The sequence below is a fragment of the Grampus griseus genome (assembly GCF_964374135.1).
Source record: "Grampus griseus genome assembly, chromosome: 1".
In the NCBI taxonomy this organism is placed as follows: Eukaryota; Metazoa; Chordata; class Mammalia; order Artiodactyla; family Delphinidae; genus Grampus; species Grampus griseus.
The window spans coordinates 93,740,344-93,758,468 of NC_139017.1; the positions used below are offsets into that span (position 1 = coordinate 93,740,344).

Below are 18,125 nucleotides of genomic sequence, written 5' to 3' on the forward strand. Positions count from 1 at the left end.
TTTCACTGACCACCACCACCAAGTTAAAAGAAAGGAAAAAAAGGTGACATGTTCAGAAACTGAAAGTGAAACTGCAGGTTTGGCTCAGTCCCAAGATAGGAGTGAGGGAAATAGTGCTGGCAAAGTATACTTCTTGTTCTCTAGACAAAAATCAACGTTTCAGTTTCAAACAACTCTGTGCTCTTTTATTACATCAATTATGAGCACCTTAGCCCCTGAAAGAGTTAATTTCACTACATTGGTAAGCAACTCTGCCTTACATAAAGAGCTCTAAATTATCTTTGCTTAGGCAAATGAAGTCAGAGAATGGGTAATAATTCAAAATAGTAAACAGCAACATACATTTCTTTGAGCTTTGAAAAGCTTCGCATGATTTACTATACTTGCTGAACTTACCTTCCTAATGATGCTGTGCTAAGAAGGATATTAAAAAGAGGGAGGAGTAGAAGGACAGAGTGGTGGAAGCCCAAAGTTGGAAAAATTGTTAGGCAAAAGCTGTTCCAGGATCCAAAATTTCCTGTAAGTACCCCTATATTATTAATAATTAGTTAATGGGTAAATAGACTTAACTAAACAGGATATTTGACCTATTTCTAATAATTTGTAACTAGAAGATGGACCCTGCTTCTATTTCCTAACTAAATAATGCATTGTTCACTTTATAAAATGCCACCAGAAAGCAAGATAGTACATAAACCCCGAACTGCTACCATAGGAAGTTTTGTAATTATGATAAGGATCAATTTGTTTCATAAGCAAGTAACCATTTAAAGAGGTGTTCTTGTATTGAAAAGCTGAGATAAGTGGATTACTATTAATGATCATGTAGCCACTTACATTCTCACGAAATACACAATTTCAATCAATAAGCAGGGCTTCCCTGGTGGCGCAGTGGTTAACAGTCCACCGGCCGATGCGGGGGACATGGGTTCGTGCCCCGGTCCGGGAGGATCCCGCATGCCGCGGAGCGGCTGGGCCCGTTGAGCCATGACCGCTGAGCCTGCGCTTCCGGAGCCTGTGTCCGCAATGGGAGAGGCCCGCGTACCGCAAAAAAAAAAAAAAAAAAAATCAATAAGCAATTGTGAATCTGTCTTAAGAATCTCCCTTAAGTATCATGTGAAAAAGAACGTTGCTGTTTGATCTGTTTAAATGACTCTCATGAATACAACTGGCTGCTTTTCACAGGAGTTGAAAGAGAAGATGGACGAGCTCCTGCCCTTGATTCCTGTGCTGGAACAGTACAAAACAGATGCCAAGTTAATCACCCAGTTCAAGGAGGAAATCCGGAATCTGTCTGCCATCCTCACTGGAATTCAGGAGGAAATTGGAGCCTATGACTATGAGGAACTACATCAAAGGGTGCTTAGCTTGGAAACCAGACTTCGTGACTGCATGAAAAAGCTAAGTGAGTAGAACAATTCCATTTGTCCAGGTTGCATTTTTAAGTAGTTTCAATGACAACTGCATTCTTACATTTTGGAAATAGTCATGAATTCCTAATTCTAGGGAAACCAGCACCTGCTTTCTAAGTGTAAAATAAGCGTTCCTTGGGCTTCCCTGATGGCGCAGTGGTTGAGAGTCTGCCTGCCAATGCAGGGGACACGGGTTCGAGCCCTGGTCTGGGAAGATCCCACATGCCACGGAGCAGCTGGGCCCGTGAGCCACAACTACTAAGCCTGCGTGTCTGGAGCCTGTGCTCCGCAACAAGACAGGCCACGACAGTGAGAGGCCCGCGCACCGCAGTGAAGAGTGGCTCCCGCTCTCCGCAACTGGGGAAAGCCCTCGCGCAGAAACGAAGACCCAACACAGCCAAAAATAAAAATAAATTAATAAATTAATTAAAAAAAAAGAACAGTTAAAAAAAAAAAGTGTTCCTTGATGGCTTAAGCAGGCCTGGTTATTCAAGGTTATCTGACTAACAGTTGCCTGATTTTCAGAGCACCCTGTTACCGCGGTGGCTTGAAATAAGAGGTCTGGCAAATACAGCAATGCTATTGGCTACACTAATGGAAATAAGCTTTATTTCAGATTATCGGTGACGGTCAATCACTGTGTGGCCACGGAAGAGGAAAGCCATTTCTGGCAGTAGAGAAAGTTAGAGACTGGGGAAAAGGTCATTGCCCTGGGACCAAATGTGAAACAGCAATGATAAGGAAATGAATACAATTTCTCTAGTATGCAGAGCTGCCATCTGCTGCTCTGATCCACTCAAGAAATAAAAAGGAGGTACCTACTCAAATACATATTCACTACTCTACAAGGGGCCAAGCACGTGACACGGGGAATGAACTTTACTTTTTGACTCCTAAAATGTGTGGTTCCACGTGGCCTGAGTTTACAAACTTTTCCACTGCCACTCAGTTGAAGTCATCATGGGACTAGTTTGTAACAATGTGAAATAAATAAGTGTTCATGAATTGACTAAGAGGGATTGTAAACCCATTTAGGAATAGTATTTTAGTTGTTGACATGCTGTGATATGATGGTGTTAGGTGAGGGGGACTCAATAACCATAGAAAGTGTTCTCTCAAGGTAAGAAAAACTTTTCTGGAATAGGAAATAAACTGGGAAGAGGAGTAAAGAATTTCAAAAAAAGAGTCAATTTCTAGTAAAGAAACATTCAGAGCATAAATGTAAACACAAAATAAAGTTTGGATGACTTACAAAAATATTTTAAAGACTACTTATTTTACAGATGCAATCCAAATGATAAAAAAAAGATAGCTAAAATACAATATGTTGCATTCAGTAATCACAGCCTCAAAACAAAGTGGGGAATCACCACATCGGAGGCCCCACTGCAGTCATCTCAGGATTTCCAAGAGAATCTAACAGAATTTATCAGAAGGCAGTAACGTAAACTCCTAAGGCTAAACACACGTGCAGCAACCCTCAGCTCCTTATTTCTCATCATGCAAGGCCCATACTTTTTCACCTGTAACTGGTCTCCTAATAATCATGACTCCAATAGATTCCGTGACTTGCTCTTCTCTACCCACTGTCCACCTTTTTGCCAAAGGGATTTTTTTAAGTACAAGTCTGAAATTATTTTCCTCTATTTAAAATTTCCTATGAATCCCTTATGTCCTAGGATACAGCCCATGACTTAGGAGGGCCTTCATTGTGGCACTCCCTACATCTCCCATCTTCGGTCCTGCCATTTCTCCCCTCATACACTATCTCCCAGTCACATGTGCTCCACACTCTAACCATGGGGCCATATTGAGAAGCTGTTTGTTCCTTCTCCTGAAACACTCTTTCCCCTGTTTATCCTTGCTTTATAAATAAACATACTTTCACCTGCCACGTGTGACAGACTCCTATTCATTTTGCAGGTCTCAGTTTAAATGTAATGTCTCACCTGAATTTTCACTGCCCTCCCCAGGTGTCCTCTGCATCCCTGCTAGGTGCTCTCAAATCTTGAAATCTCACCAATGATTGGACTTTTCATGTTTCATTATCATTTTGTGTTATTGGATGTCTCTTTTGCTAGACTTCTGTTCCATAAGAATAAGTATGTCTATGATATTCACTCTAAATACTGTATCTCCCATTGCCTAGAAAACTAAGAAAAGTTTCTCAGTAAATATTTGCTGAATAAATTAATTCTATAAGCAGTCATAGTAACAATTTCTAAACTTTCAACAGAGTAAATATTAGGTATTTTAACAAGTAGCAGAGAACAATCCCCTTTACTTGCAAAACAATGATCTCTTTTAGCCACATATTTGTGTCAAGATGGCATAGGACTGATTAAGATTAAGCAAGGGAAAAGTCATTTATTTAATACAGCACTTAAAAACTCCCTTATATGGTGTGCTTTTATAATTCAAGTTGTGGAGTTTATTGCTAACAGAAAATAGGTAAATATTACTGCATAAAGAAATTCTGCTGTCATATTTTATTCTTTTTTAATCAAGAAATACTTTTAGGGGCTTCCCTGGTGGCACAGTGGTTGAGAGTCCGCCTGCCGATGCAGGGGACATGGGTTCGTGCCCCGGTCCGGGAAGATCCCACATGCCACGGAACGGCTAGGCCCGTGAGCCATGGCCGCTGAGCCTGCGCATCCGGAGCCTGTGCTCCGCAACGGGAGAGGCCACAACAGTGAGAGGCCCGCATACCGCAAATAAGCAAATAAATAAATAAATAAATACTTTTAGTTCAATGCACAGATTCATTTTATAGCTTGCCAGATGATATCTGGCAAGAAGAAAATCCCAAACCAAGAATTGTTTTAGTGCTCTCAATACCTAAAAGTTACTTTAGGGGTTCAAAGGAGTATTCAAATGCATATTTATTAGCCCATAAAATATCTGGGTAAAGATATTCTATAAATGACAGTACATAGGACTAATCTGTGTAGGGCTTTAATTTGATTTGGAAGAGGTCCATTTGTTGTTGATGAACCATTGAAGACCTTGAGAATCTATTCACTCTGTCATTCCTAGTATCTCACAATAAACCCAAGCCATTGGCTTTGTATGCTAAGTCCAGGCACCTACTTAGCGCAAATGGCCTCAACTAATAAACAAGGACAGGCAACAGAAAGGTTCTACACTTAGTAATCACCTTGAACCTTAAAGTGTGCCAGTTATGTTTTTGAAGGATTAACATGGAAAACTCTTGGGATTTGCTCTACTTTACAAATGAACTTCACTTCTAACATACACTCTCTCTGAGTTTACTTAGCTGGAAATAATGTCCACCACAGTTAGGAAATTCTACATTCCTCTCAGCTCTTTCATAACTCCCAATTTGTTTTTACTAATCCACATATAACTCCCAACACAGAATCTCCTACAATATTAAAAATGATATTTGGGACAAAGAGGGTTAATCTAAGTAGACACAGATTCATCCTATTCCTTCTTACTGAACCATGGATAATGTCTCTATGGTGTCCTTAGGCCTCAGGACTGTGATCTGCAATATATGTCAAAGATTTGTTTTATTAATTTTCCCCCATGGACCACGAAGTTTGAAAGACTGTGACTGTCAAATAAATTATATTAATTAGTTAACATTTATTTTTATTTTAACTAATCAAAAATATAAAATCTAGCAACCAATATAGATATCAAACAGCAATAAAACTAGCATTTAATTTTCTTATTTAATGAGATGATTGCTATTTGAGTTAACTGATATGACCTTATAAGATATTGAAAACAGTTCTCACATCATAATGCTTTAGATTATTAGTGGCCCTCAAATCCCTATTCACTTAATACAGAGGCCAGTGCCACAAGCAATGACTCTCATTTATGCTTTTGTCCCAAGAACTGGGTACTTTTCTCCATCATACCATGTTTATGTCAATTAATCAAAACCACTTACTGAGACTCTCTTGAGCAGAGAGGATGTCTATCAACTGGACCACAATGCTTAATTACAATGTAGAAAACATGTCCAGGTAGAGACAGACAGCCCTAACACTGTGAAATCTAAAGCCACATGGTTCCTAAAAAAATAAATAAGTGAATCTTCATATTTTTCATTAAAAAAAGAATTACTCCAATTTCAAGGGAAGTACCTGATAAGGCACATTTATTTACAGAAGAAAACACAAACAATTTTGTGTGGTACTAAGTTATAACTTGATTAACATTTTACTTAGTTTTTACAATTCCTGAAAACTAGTACAGACTGGACCAAGTTATCTCTGTGAACTCTTAATTCCATGCCTGGCAGTATCTCATAAATAAGGGTCTGAATATCAAAATGTCAGAGCACACAGACTCAGAAAACAGATGTTAAATAACATCAGGACCATTCACAGGAAATGTAGAGAAAAAAACGTATCAGGGGTTCAATGTTCCAAAAAGGTCTAAAATCCAGTTGCTATGCTGCTCAGATCTAGAGTGGGATATTGGATAATTATGACATCAGCAATATAGCAACAGGTGCAATAAGGCTCATCTATCAATGGCATCTTTATTCTTCACAAAAGCCTCTAAACACACACAGCCAATTAGCAGAGGGTAAAAATGGACTGGGGAAAGAAAATAAAATTGCAGCCATGATGAATACATTTCCACTCACCTTTTCAGTGGATTTGCTTTTAGGGAAGATGTCACAGTGCACAGCACATGAATTTTAAGAAACTAAAAAACAAACTAGTGTCATTGCCTGCAAAGTTTAACTTAATAAGGTGCTGAAGGAATCACAAGTCATTGAGACCACTAGGGCACCATTCAGCTTATTTCTACTAGGGAATTAAAGTTTTAGAGAAAATAGAAATTAGAAAGAATGCTTCAACAGAAATGCATCCTAGTGGCCTGAATGAGGTATAGTAATGTACGTTCCTAAAAGTGCTTAATTTTCTCTATGAGGGACTGAGTAAAGTCCCCTGTGCTTAATTAAAACATATCACATTCCTAGACATGCAAAATGTAATCATATGCATGTGAGAATTTGACTGGAAAAGCACAGCTGAAGCTCTTGCACACCCCCTGAGATCACCAATAGATATTTAATGTAGATTATAATCAGGTTTCCAGCCCTCCACCTCCACCCCCCCCCCCGACACTTCCTCGGGTTCTATTTTAGGGCAATAGTTTGGTGCCGTCTAGTGAAGTACAGGATGCATCCTTCTATTAAAAGAAACAGTTTTGAGCCTTCATGTTTAACAGAAGTAACAGCAGCATTCAAAATTTGAGATTACAAGTAATCTCAACTTGGGTTAGTATTTTTATCATGTTTATGCCAAATTAGTTTTAAAAGAGAAACCAAATTGTCTACGTGGTAGTAGTCTTATTTGTACATTCAACAAATATTTATTGACTCCCCAGTGTGCACTGGCACTTAACCAGGTATTTGGGGCTACAAAGATGAGTAGCAGGCAGTGTCCTCCTACCGTCAGAAAACTTGCATTATAGTGGGGACAATAAGCACATTAAGTAGGTAACTACAGCAATGCTGAGAGCCTACTGCTTGACAGACACTATGCCAGCTATTTTAGGTGTGTTAGTCCTAACTGCTCTAAGAACTCGGGGTCAGGTATTATTATTAGCAATTTATGGAAAATAGATACTCAGCTTAAATTAATTTTCCAAAGGTACATGTTGGAGGCAACAACTTTAAACCCAAGTCCTTCTGAGTTCAAAGGCTGAGATTTCTTTCCCACACATGATGTGTTTTGTTGGGTACCTAATAATAGAGAAACGCCCTGGACACCTCAGTAAGTTTAACTCAGTAAATAGAACCCAACTGCTGTAGAAAGAAAGAAGTCAGAGTCACTTTTGATTCTTCCTTGAATTTCACTCACATGCAATCACATCTCCCGTCTTCCTCACAATTTCTCAAAACCACCTCTTTTCTGCATTCACACTTCCACCACCCTAGTCCACAGCACCACTGATCACCTCTCAGATGGATTACCACAATGGCCTCCTAACCACTGCCCTTACCTGAAGTCATTCCCTGTCTACCACACTAGGAATTTAGAATAATCTTTTTGACATGCAAATCTAATTATATTATACCTTGTTTAAGTGATTTTCCTTTAAAATTAATTCTAAATAGCTTTGCCTCGTTTGTCTTGAAGACATGGATTCTGCCTAACTCTAGCCCTTTTCTCTCAAATTCTCACCAGGCACTCACTCTAAGTGTTAGTCAGTTTAATCCTTTCAGTTCCTCAATCGTGCATGCTTCTTCACCTCCTGGACACTGAACTTCCTCTCCCCTTTCATGGAACACTCTTCCTCCCTACCTTTCCTATCCAAATTCTAAGCTTGCTCTTTCATTTTATAGACCAGATACCAGCTTTTCTGTGGAGGCTTCTCTGATTGCATCCTTCTTAAAACATGGCTGAATTCCCCTGGCACAGTCTCCCACATGCCCCCACTGCACCCCCCCATGACACTTCAGCTATTTTACAGAAAATTTCCATTTCCTTTTCTTTAATCTTCACTACCTTATAGACAAGGTGTCCTTGCTCTGAGAAGTCAGGGATCATCTGTGTCTTGTTCCAGTTGAATCTCTATAGACTGTGATAAAACATCTGAAACATAAAAGGTAAAAATTGGTGTCTACAGTTTCTGAGAGCAAATACTATTTTTTAAATAAAAAGCTTTATGTTGCTTTCAAGAAATAAATCAGTGTATGTCAAAGATAAAACATCTATATCTTTCACAAAACAAAAAATCTTTTGGAAAAAAAAGACAACAAAAGCACAGTATTTTTTTAATCGTTGTTTTTATTGCCATCTGTTCTTTCTTCAATGGCAATGCAGTATTTCATTCCCAAAACACCTGATATTTGGCTGTACTTAGTACTTAAAGCAAGAGACAGTGAAAATCTCAGTGAAAGAAAGAATTAACAGGAAAGTCAAACTGTGTGCCTGGGATGAATAAGAGTGCAATTTAACTTGGAAATATAATGGGAGAAATTTATAAGACTACCTCCTCAAATTAAATTGAGTAGATCTTCAAATAAGTTATTTACCAAAAAGTCCTATTCTTCCTAAAATTCCAGATTATAATATGGAATTCAATTTCTCTGGTATCCATGCACCTGATGATGATTCATTCTTCTGGAACCCCGAGACCCTAGTGATTTTAGCACATTTTTGAGGTAACTGGTATATCCTGTTTTACCATAAATTGATTTACTGTTTATCTTTCTTTTTAATGTCCTAAATTTTCCTAGATTACAACTAAATTATAAGCCTTTTAACAATATAAAGCCTGTGTTTTTAGAGGCAAGCCAAATTATTCAGTTTTCATAATGCAATTCTGCTCCATTTAGTTTGGATGTTAGATAGGCTTCTCTCTGAAGATATGTTCATAATATAAGCTTTATTTCAGAAAAAGTTCAGGAGTTTTTAAATTTAAGAGTAAAATTGTGTTAACTTTGGAAGGTAGAGGTATTTAGACACATATTATTCTTGATCCCATTTACCAGACACCCACTGAAAACTCATTCCATGCCATGCAATATGGCATCTGTTATGTTCATTCTTATCCCCACCTTTCCTTCAGCAGTATAGTTGGTAAGATTAGACATACAAATAAAAGGTTAAATAATATAAATAGATTTTACTATCAAACGTATGGTAGAGAAAAACTTACTTTAAGTAACTTTAATAGATAAACTTTAAAAATCAAATCATATCTACTTCTTGCTACATGAGTTCTCCAATGGCCTTTAAGTAAAAAGAAGTAACATTCTTTCATAAACATATTTGCCACTCCATTAAATTTATTTATATGCGCATGGCCTTAGGATTCAAATCCAGAGCTATTAGTACACAATGTTACAAAGTAAAATTATATATTAAAGAAATAAACAAAAAGATGGTTTTTATGCTTCACTGATCCAAACTGATCTTCCTGCTGAATCCCAAATGATACCTTTTCCTGAGCTACTTATTGATAAATATGGATTGTAACTGATAATAAAAAACTTAATGTTTCAAAAGCATCAGAGTATTAAAATGGTTACTTTTCTCAACTACCTATTCAGTATATTTTCTGAACATACAGAACCGTGCACGTGTAATATATTATAAAATGCTAATATTTTCATGTGTCTCACTGAAGACAGAAGAGCATAGCAGGAAAAAATCAATGAAGGAAGACTCAACTTCCTTCTTTGCCATCCACTTTTGCAGGAACATTTGTCTTCCACGCATTTGGGGAAATTATCCTTTCTTTCTGGCTTCTTTTGTCCTCATAGAAAGTGAGAGTAAAGTGAGAAAAATAATGTGTATTTGAACAAAAGCTAGTTTGGGGGAACCAATAAATGGAAATGACTTTCACTGTTTATTTTACTTTATAATTTCTGTGCTCTGTTAGAATGAGAATACCTGTGTTTACTTAATTCTATCACAAATTGTAAATAAAAAAGTGGCCAGTTTTTATAAATTCCTGCAACTCTAATTTTACTAATATCATTTGACAAGATGAATTTTAGCTTAGGACTCTAATAACTATTTTTAAGAGAAACTTCTACTGGGAAGAAATCAACATCAAGAGCCCTTTCTGTGTTTTGCTTCCCAAGAGTAAGGGTAGATAATGATGATGTCCATGATCATGATCACCCTGATGACGTGTGTGTGTTTTACAACCACCACAAATAATACCACCTTCTCCCCATCAGCATAAATGTCTACTGATCCCATATCCATTCCATGCTCCCTTAGAGTAACAAAATGTCAAGCTTCAGAACTTCCATCTTAGAGATGAGGAAACTCCACCCTGGAGAATAAGTACATTATCCAATATTACACAATGATTTAATATTGTGGCTTGGATTAGAAACCAGACCACCTAACACCCACCTCAGGATTCTAACCTGGATGAAATATACTACACAAAGAACATTTCCTGGAAAACTGTGGAAGTCAGAACAGAGAGACAAACAACAAAACTGTTAAAAGAGGCATAGTTAATAAATAAACTACCATTTGCTTATGAAATTCATTTATTATTCTCTTTCATAAGTTTTTCCCTCTCTACTAGATTATTTATAAAGGCAAACAAATCTTTATTAAGCAACAATAGTAACATCAGCACAAGAATAAAATTTCCCCACAACCTTATATTTCTTCACCCCCTTTTCTCTGCTTTTTCTTCAAAATAATCTTTTATAGCTGCTGCTTTGGTGTGTAGTCTTTTCAAAACCAACTCCAACTAAGCTTCTGATCTCAACATTCTCTTCATTTCAGTTTTGTAATCACCAATGACTCCTTGCTGCCAAATTCCATGTTATTTCTTTGATTTTCTAGACACCTCTGTATTCCCCAGAGGTCAGTACATCATCCTTCTTAAAACATTTTCTTCTTTAGGATTTCTTAACACTGCACTATTTTTCCTATTCCATGTATAGCTTCTTATTGGGCTCCTTTGCTGGATGCTAGAAATATTGTGATGTCCCAGAACTCTGTTCTAAATGCCTTCCTCTTCTTTGTGTATGTCCTCTCTCCAAGGCTCTGGCTTTCACTATCTTCAGTGTGCTGAAGACTGTCAAAACTGTGTCTCAGAAGAGTGTCTCCTACCTACATCTGCATACTATCTTCTCTACATCTCTACTGGCATGGATAATAATCATAAACAACTTTAAATAAACCATAGTGAATTCTTGATTTTTTTTTTCTTTTTTTTTCTTTCTTTTTTTTTTTTTTTTTTTTCTTTTGCGTTACGCGGGCCTCTCACTGTTGTGGCCTCTCCCATTGCGGAGCACAGGCTCCGGATGCGCAGGCTCAGCGGCCATGGCTCATGGGCCCAGCCGCTCCGTGGCATGTGGGATCTTCCCAGAACGGAGCACAAACCCGTGTCCCCTGCATCGGCAGGCAGACTCTCAACCACTGCGCCACCAGGGAAGCCCAATTCTTGGTTTTTCTTTCCAAACCCATTCATTCCTCAGCATTTCATCTAAATAAATGACACTACAATCTGACCATCTGAACAAACCAAATATCTCTAAATTATTTTTCAGTTTGAGATTTTCTTTAATTTCTCTTTTTAATTTTCATCCTAATGCCTAATCCAAAGCCTGGTCCTAACTGACTTTATCCAAAAAAGAAAAGAAAAGAAACCAAAACAAAAACATAACCCAAATCCATCTACTTTCCTCCATCTTCATCACCACTTTCATTATCTCCCACCTGACCAATGTGATGACATTCAACGTGTCTCTCTGCCTACACTCTATCTCCTCTACAATTAATTTTTTACATGTAGGTAGAGTGATCTTTTTAAACGTAGCTCACATTCTGTCACTTTCCCATCTTCTTAAAATCCTGCAATAGCTTTCCATCATACCTAGAATAAAAACCAAATACTCTGATTTTACAAACCTTTATTCTGTTCAACTCTCCAACCTCATCTTCTACTTTTCCAAGTTTGTTCTGGACACACTGGCTTTCTGCATTTTTATTTCAATTTCTCTTAACTCACCAAGCATATCCAAATCCAGGGCCTTTACAAGAACAATAATCCTAGCTAACATTTATTAGACAATTAACTTTACCAAATACCGATCAAAACACTTAGCATTTATTTTTTATTTAATCTTCCCAATAACCCTTTGACTTAGATATTATTACTGCTGTTATCCACGAGACACTGACTGGTTAAAATTTGTTCAAGTCCTCCAGAGAGTAAGTGAGAAAATCAGGATTCAAATTCAGGCAGATTTCTTAAACCATGCCTCCAATTACTTTAAAATCCTACCTTTTTCTGGTTGATGCAATGACTAAACATCTTTCTCTTCAAGGATCCATGGCTGCCTGCTTGTCAATTAGATCCCAAATTAAATATCACCTTCTTTGAAAGGTCTTCCCTACTCACCAGTCTAAAGAAGCTACAACCTATGGACCTATTTTGTCTCCCTGTTCACCTTATATCTCCAGTATCTAGCACAGTCCTGGTACATAATAACTTCTTAGTGAATGGTTGTTTAAAAAATAATTATTTTATATTTAAATCATAACTATTTATTTTACCCTCTACCATATTTCAGAGAAAAACCTACTGCTACAAAAAGAAAGCAAACTCATTTTTAGTTGAGATGTCAGAAGCCTTTAACCTCTGGTATAATTTCCGTCTTAATTCCTGGCCTAAACATTACAAGGCTTAGCAGTATCTCTTTGCCATATGGATACAATACTGGGTTAGAGCCAAATATCCCAGAAGCCAAGATACCCCAAGCCATCAATGCATTATCAGTATCTGGAAATGTTGATTCATGAGATTCATGGTGTGAATCTTAGTCCCAGAGATTGTTCTTATTCAGATTTGACTAACCAATCCAACTCAATTCATACTAAAGTTATGTTGACATAAACTGAATCCAGAGGATCATTTAAACCCATTTAAACCCAGAAAACAAATCAACATCTAAAATATGCATATGACTGAGGGAAATATGAGCTTTGTGTCTTCTTGCTTTGTCCAAACTATGCTTCAGCCTTCAGGCAATAGAGGCCACCTATGGCAAAGGGGCCAATTTTGATGATAAGGTAGGTTAAAAACCACAGTTTGAGGTTTAATTTTACAGTTTGTCCCTCTAAAATGTTATATCAAACTTTGTAACTACAAAATCTCTATTCACTTTTAGTAACAGAACAACCTGACATCATCATAATTTCTTACTGCTTGTGTTACCACTTGGTCATTTCCTCTGGGTATAAAGTTTTCTGGGGATGAACATTCCATTATGTTTATGTTTCATATTTGGACTATATTGATCTATATCCAGAACATATTTAAACTGGCATCTGAGATTCTTTATATTTTTTTTTCAAATGACCATGAAATATCATTCATCTTTAAAGGATATTTTTCAAGACATTTTAGACTAATTTTTCCTCTTATAGAAAGTAGTTATTCAACAGGAGCATATTTTTCCAAGGTCATAATCACTTACTATTTTGAAATAAAATGTACAACATTTCTACTGGAATCACATGATTAGTATCTTTTAGTACAGCTCCTCCAAATGTACTAACCAATGTTATCACTTATTAGCTTCTTTTAACATCTATATGAAGTAACTGATGAATGTTAAAATTCATAGTGTGGATTCTAATTTTTTTAAGATTAAAAGAACTAGAGAGATTGCATTATCAATTGTAAGACAGAGTTAGAAGTTTAAAGAACACAATTTCAAACTAGTGCTTGCAGTACTGAAACCAAATTAAAATGCAAAATATTCACAGCTTCCAATTCTGGAGACTTATTTACATCTTCAATTTCCACCTACTTCCTAAACCTGCAAGGAAGCATGACAAATAAAAATCTGGAAATGATCTGTCAATAGGCAGTATATAAATGTGATTTTTGCTTTTTAAATTTAATGTCTGATTTTAAGTTTTTACAACTATTTTAACTTTTTAAATTATAATTAAATATTGTATGTGCATAGCTAGAAAATTATATGCTTAAATAAAAAGGACTTGGAATAAAAAGCAACAGTCTCCTCCTCCAGCTCTGCTTTCCAGAGGCAATCACATTTAATTTTAGGGCTTCAGGTGGTTAAATTTATGGCTTCAGGTGGTTAATATGCTTTTTTCCACTTTTTTTTTGCTTTATCAGTTTTGGACGTTGTTTATTGACTTTCTGCTCTGCAATGTGAGGATACAGATAGCCCAACCAAAGCCACTTTCTTTCTTGTTTCCTCATAATATGCTTTCATAACTATTCACTTATATTTAAATATTTATTATTTTTTCCTCAACTCTAGGAAAACTCTCTAAACACCATATTTTTAAATACAAAGACAGTTATACCCCCATCTTTCTATCATTTCTTCTTTCAATTTTTACTTTTCTCACAGTGTGAACTTTACCTATGCTTTTATGTTATCATGGTTGGAAACATTTTGTCTTTTCAATAATCACAGAACAGATGAAATGTCTGTTAAATATTCTGTAATTAGTTCACAGCCTGATTCTTCAACTTAAACATGAGTGATTGCATTATCATCACAATGCTTATGTTGTTCTTCGGAAGCTAAGTGGTGGACTTCAATGTCTCTAAGTCAAATGTCACATCAGTGCTATTCAAATGAGACTGTTACTAGAGTTAAGTTCAAATGAATTCTCCTCTTATGTACTCCAATAACTGCCTTCACCATAACCAGTTTTTTCCTAGAAGGTCTCACACAGTATTTCTATAGATTAATTCGTCTTATTTCTGAGACCACCTTCCTAGACATTCTGTCCATTCTGGACTAACTGTTCTCAAGGCCTTCTGCACAGCTGTCACTCTGAAACAAGAAATCGTATTTTCCTGATTTTCCACTGTCTGTATATTTGCTTATTTTGCTGCAATATAACCTCAAGTAACTTCTTAAAAAAGAGTGCATTGTAGGTAAACTTTGAAGTTTGCAAGTCAGAATATATCCTTATTCTATCTGCCCCTGATTTTTCTTCCTAAATATAAAGGCACTGATTATTATCTTCAAGCATCCAGTATTGATGAAAAGCCAATGTCAGTCTAGTTCTTGTCTGCATGTGTCCAGGTCACACATTTTCTGTGAAAAGGTCCAATTTCTTCACTTCATTCAGTACCTTCTAAAATTTCACAGTAATTTTTTTAGGAGTAAATATTTTTTCATTTATTATGGTATAGGCTTTGATTCCAAATATTTAGGTTTTTTATCTGGGGTAATTCCATGAATAATTTCTTTGATAATTTTCTTTACTCTTTTTCTCCTCTCATTCTAGAAAGCTGCTCTTCAGATGCTGGAGCTTCTGGATCAATCCTATATGCAGCCATATATTTTGTCTTATTTTCATTTTTATCTTTTTCTTTTAATTTGGGGGATAACTCTTTTTATCTTCCAACCTATTATTTTTAAAAATGAAATCATATCTTAAATTTCCAGTAGATCTTTTGTGTTTTTCTTTCACAGTATATAGTCTACAATATACAAATCTCTTCAAAGACACTAGGATTTCTTCTGCTCTCTGAATTATCTCTCTTTTTATGGTGGTCTGGTTTTTCTGCACATTTATGTTGGTCATTCTTATTGTAAGCTTTTCAAAAACATAAGCTAATCGTTGGTTAACCACTGATTTTTTAAAAGATTTGAACAATAAATCTGCTTGGAAATTCTGTATTTAGGTAGGAATGGACACTTCATTCCATGGTGAGTAGGCAAGGAAACTACCAATGTCAGAATGCAAGAATCTTTGTTCAGGAGCTCCAATGCTTTCATAAGTTGGCCTAAGTCTCATCAGGCAGTTAACACAGTTTTGTAGATTTTTTAAACTGCTTTCTGGGGTCCCACATCAAGGACGGATATGGTATCAATTGCTCTTAAGCAATTCTTTCAGTGGTGTTCTTGTTTTCCGGGTCCTATCTCACTTGCGACATCCTTTATACCCATGTTTCTGAATCCCTAACTTTTTAAACAATTTTTTGTTATAAAAGTTCCAGGGGTACAGCATTATAATTCAACATCTTTATATACTACAAAGTGATCATCACCACAAGTGTAGTTATCATCTATCACCAAACAGTTGACCCCCTTCACTTATTTGCCCCTACCGCAAATTCTTCCCCTCTGGGAGACACTATCTGATCTCTGTATCTATCAGTTTTCTTTTGTGTTATTTTGTTTGTTCATTTGTTTCATTTTTTAGATTCCACATATGAGTGAAATCATAAGGTATTCATCATTCTCTGTCTGAATTTTTCACGTGGCATAATACCTTCAAGGTCCATCCACATTGTCATAAATGACAGAGTTTCTTTTTTATGGCTATGTAGTATTCCACTGTGCATACTTCTTTATCCATTCATCCACTGATGGACAATTAGGTTGTTTTCATATAATGGATATTGTAAATAATACTGCAATGAACATAGGGGTTCATGTATCTTTTCAAATTAGTGTTTTCATGCTCTTTGGATAAACACCCAGATGTAGAATAGCTGAGTCATATGGTAATACTATTCTTATTTTTTTGAGAAATCACTATACTATTTTCCATAGTGAGTGTACCAATTTAGTCCCACCAACAATGTAAATATGTTCCCTTACCTTCATATTCTCTCCAACATCAGTTATTTCTTATCTTTTCAATAATAGTCATTCTAACAGGCATAAGTTGATATCTCACTGTGGCTTTGATTTGCATTTCCCTAATAATTAATGATGCTGAACATCTTTTCATATGCCTATCGGCCATCTGTATATTTTCTTTGGCAAATTGTCTATTCAGATCCTCTGCCCATTTTTAATCAGCTTGTTCTTTGTTGTTGAGCTGTATGAATTTTTATATGTTTTGGATATTTTTTATATGTTTTGGATATTAACTCCTTATCAGATAGATGATTTACAAATATCTTCTCCCATTCAGCAGGTTGCCTTTTTGTTTTTTTGTTTTTTATTTTGTGGTACGCGGGCCTCTCACTGTTGTGGCCTCTCCTGTTGTGGAGCACAGGCTCCGGATGCGCAGGCTCAGTGGCCATGGCTCACAGGCCCAGCCGCTCCACGGTATGTGGGATCTTCCCGGACTGGGGCACGAACTCGTGTCCCCTGCATTGGCAGGCGGACTCTCAACCACTGTGCCACCAGGGAAGCCCTGCCTTTTGCTTTTGATGATGGTTTCCATGCCGTGCAGAAGCTTTTTAGTTTGATGTAGTCTCATTAGCTTATTTTTGCTTTTGTTTCCCTTGCCTTTGGAGTCAGCGTCACAAAAACACTGCTAAGACCAATAGCAATGAGGTTACCACCTACAGTTTTTCCTAGAAATTTAATGGTTTCAGGTCTTACATTTAAGTCTTTAAACCATTTTGAGTTCATTTTTGTGTATGATGTAAGAGAGTGGTCTAGTTTCATTTTTTTGCATATGGCTGGCCAGTTTTCCTAACACCATTTATTGAAGACTATTCTTTCTCCACTGTATGTTCTTTGCTCCTATGCTGTTAATTAATTTTTCATATATGTGTGAATTTATTTCTGGGCTCTCAACTCTGTTCCATTGATCTGTGTGCATGTGTTTCATGCCAATACCACAATGTTTTGATTATAACAGCTTTGTAGTATAGTTTAATATCAGTGAGCGTGACACCTCCATCTTTATTCTTCTTTCTCAAAACTGTTTTGGCTATTGAGGATCTGTTTGGTTTTGTACACATTTTAGAATTATTTGTTCTAGTTCTGTGAAATATGCCATTGGAGTTTTGATAGGGGTTTGCACTGAATCTGTAGATTGCTTTGGGTAGTATGGACATTTTAATAACTATACTAACTCTTCCAATCCTTGATCATAGAATATCTTTCAGTTATTTGTGTCTTCTTCAATTTCTTTCATCAGTGTCTTACAGTTTTCAGTGTGCAGCTTGTTCACCTCTTTGGTTAAATTCATTTCTAGGTATTTTATTCTTTCTAATGCAAATGTAAAAGGGATTTTTTTTAATTTCTTTTTTCTGATAGTTCTCTATTAGCATAAGGAAATGCCACAAATTTCTGTATATTGATTTTGTATCCTGCAACATTACTGAATTTATTTATCCATTCTAACAGTTTTTCTCTTTTTTTTTTGGTGGAGTCTTTAGGATTTACTCTATACAGTAGTGTGTCATCTGAAAACAGTGACAGTTTTACTTCTTTCTTTTTGATTTAGCTGTCTTTTATTTTTTCTTCCTAATTGCTGGGGCTAGGACTTC

The 18,125-nt window shown here is 36.3% G+C and overlaps 1 protein-coding gene across 4 annotated transcripts in view; it reads left to right on the forward strand.

Moving 5' to 3' along the window:
• OLFM3 (olfactomedin 3) overlaps positions 1-18,125 on the forward strand; it is a gene marked incomplete at both ends in the record, with an annotated part of 191,859 nt that overhangs the window by 159,292 nt on the left and 14,442 nt on the right. For all 4 annotated transcript variants that reach the window (XM_082681015.1, XM_082681016.1, XM_082681013.1 and 1 more), the window contains one exon: positions 1,186-1,405. In XM_082681015.1, the coding sequence (XP_082537141.1) occupies positions 1,186-1,405 (220 nt within the window). The remainder of the gene's footprint in view (positions 1-1,185; positions 1,406-18,125) is intronic.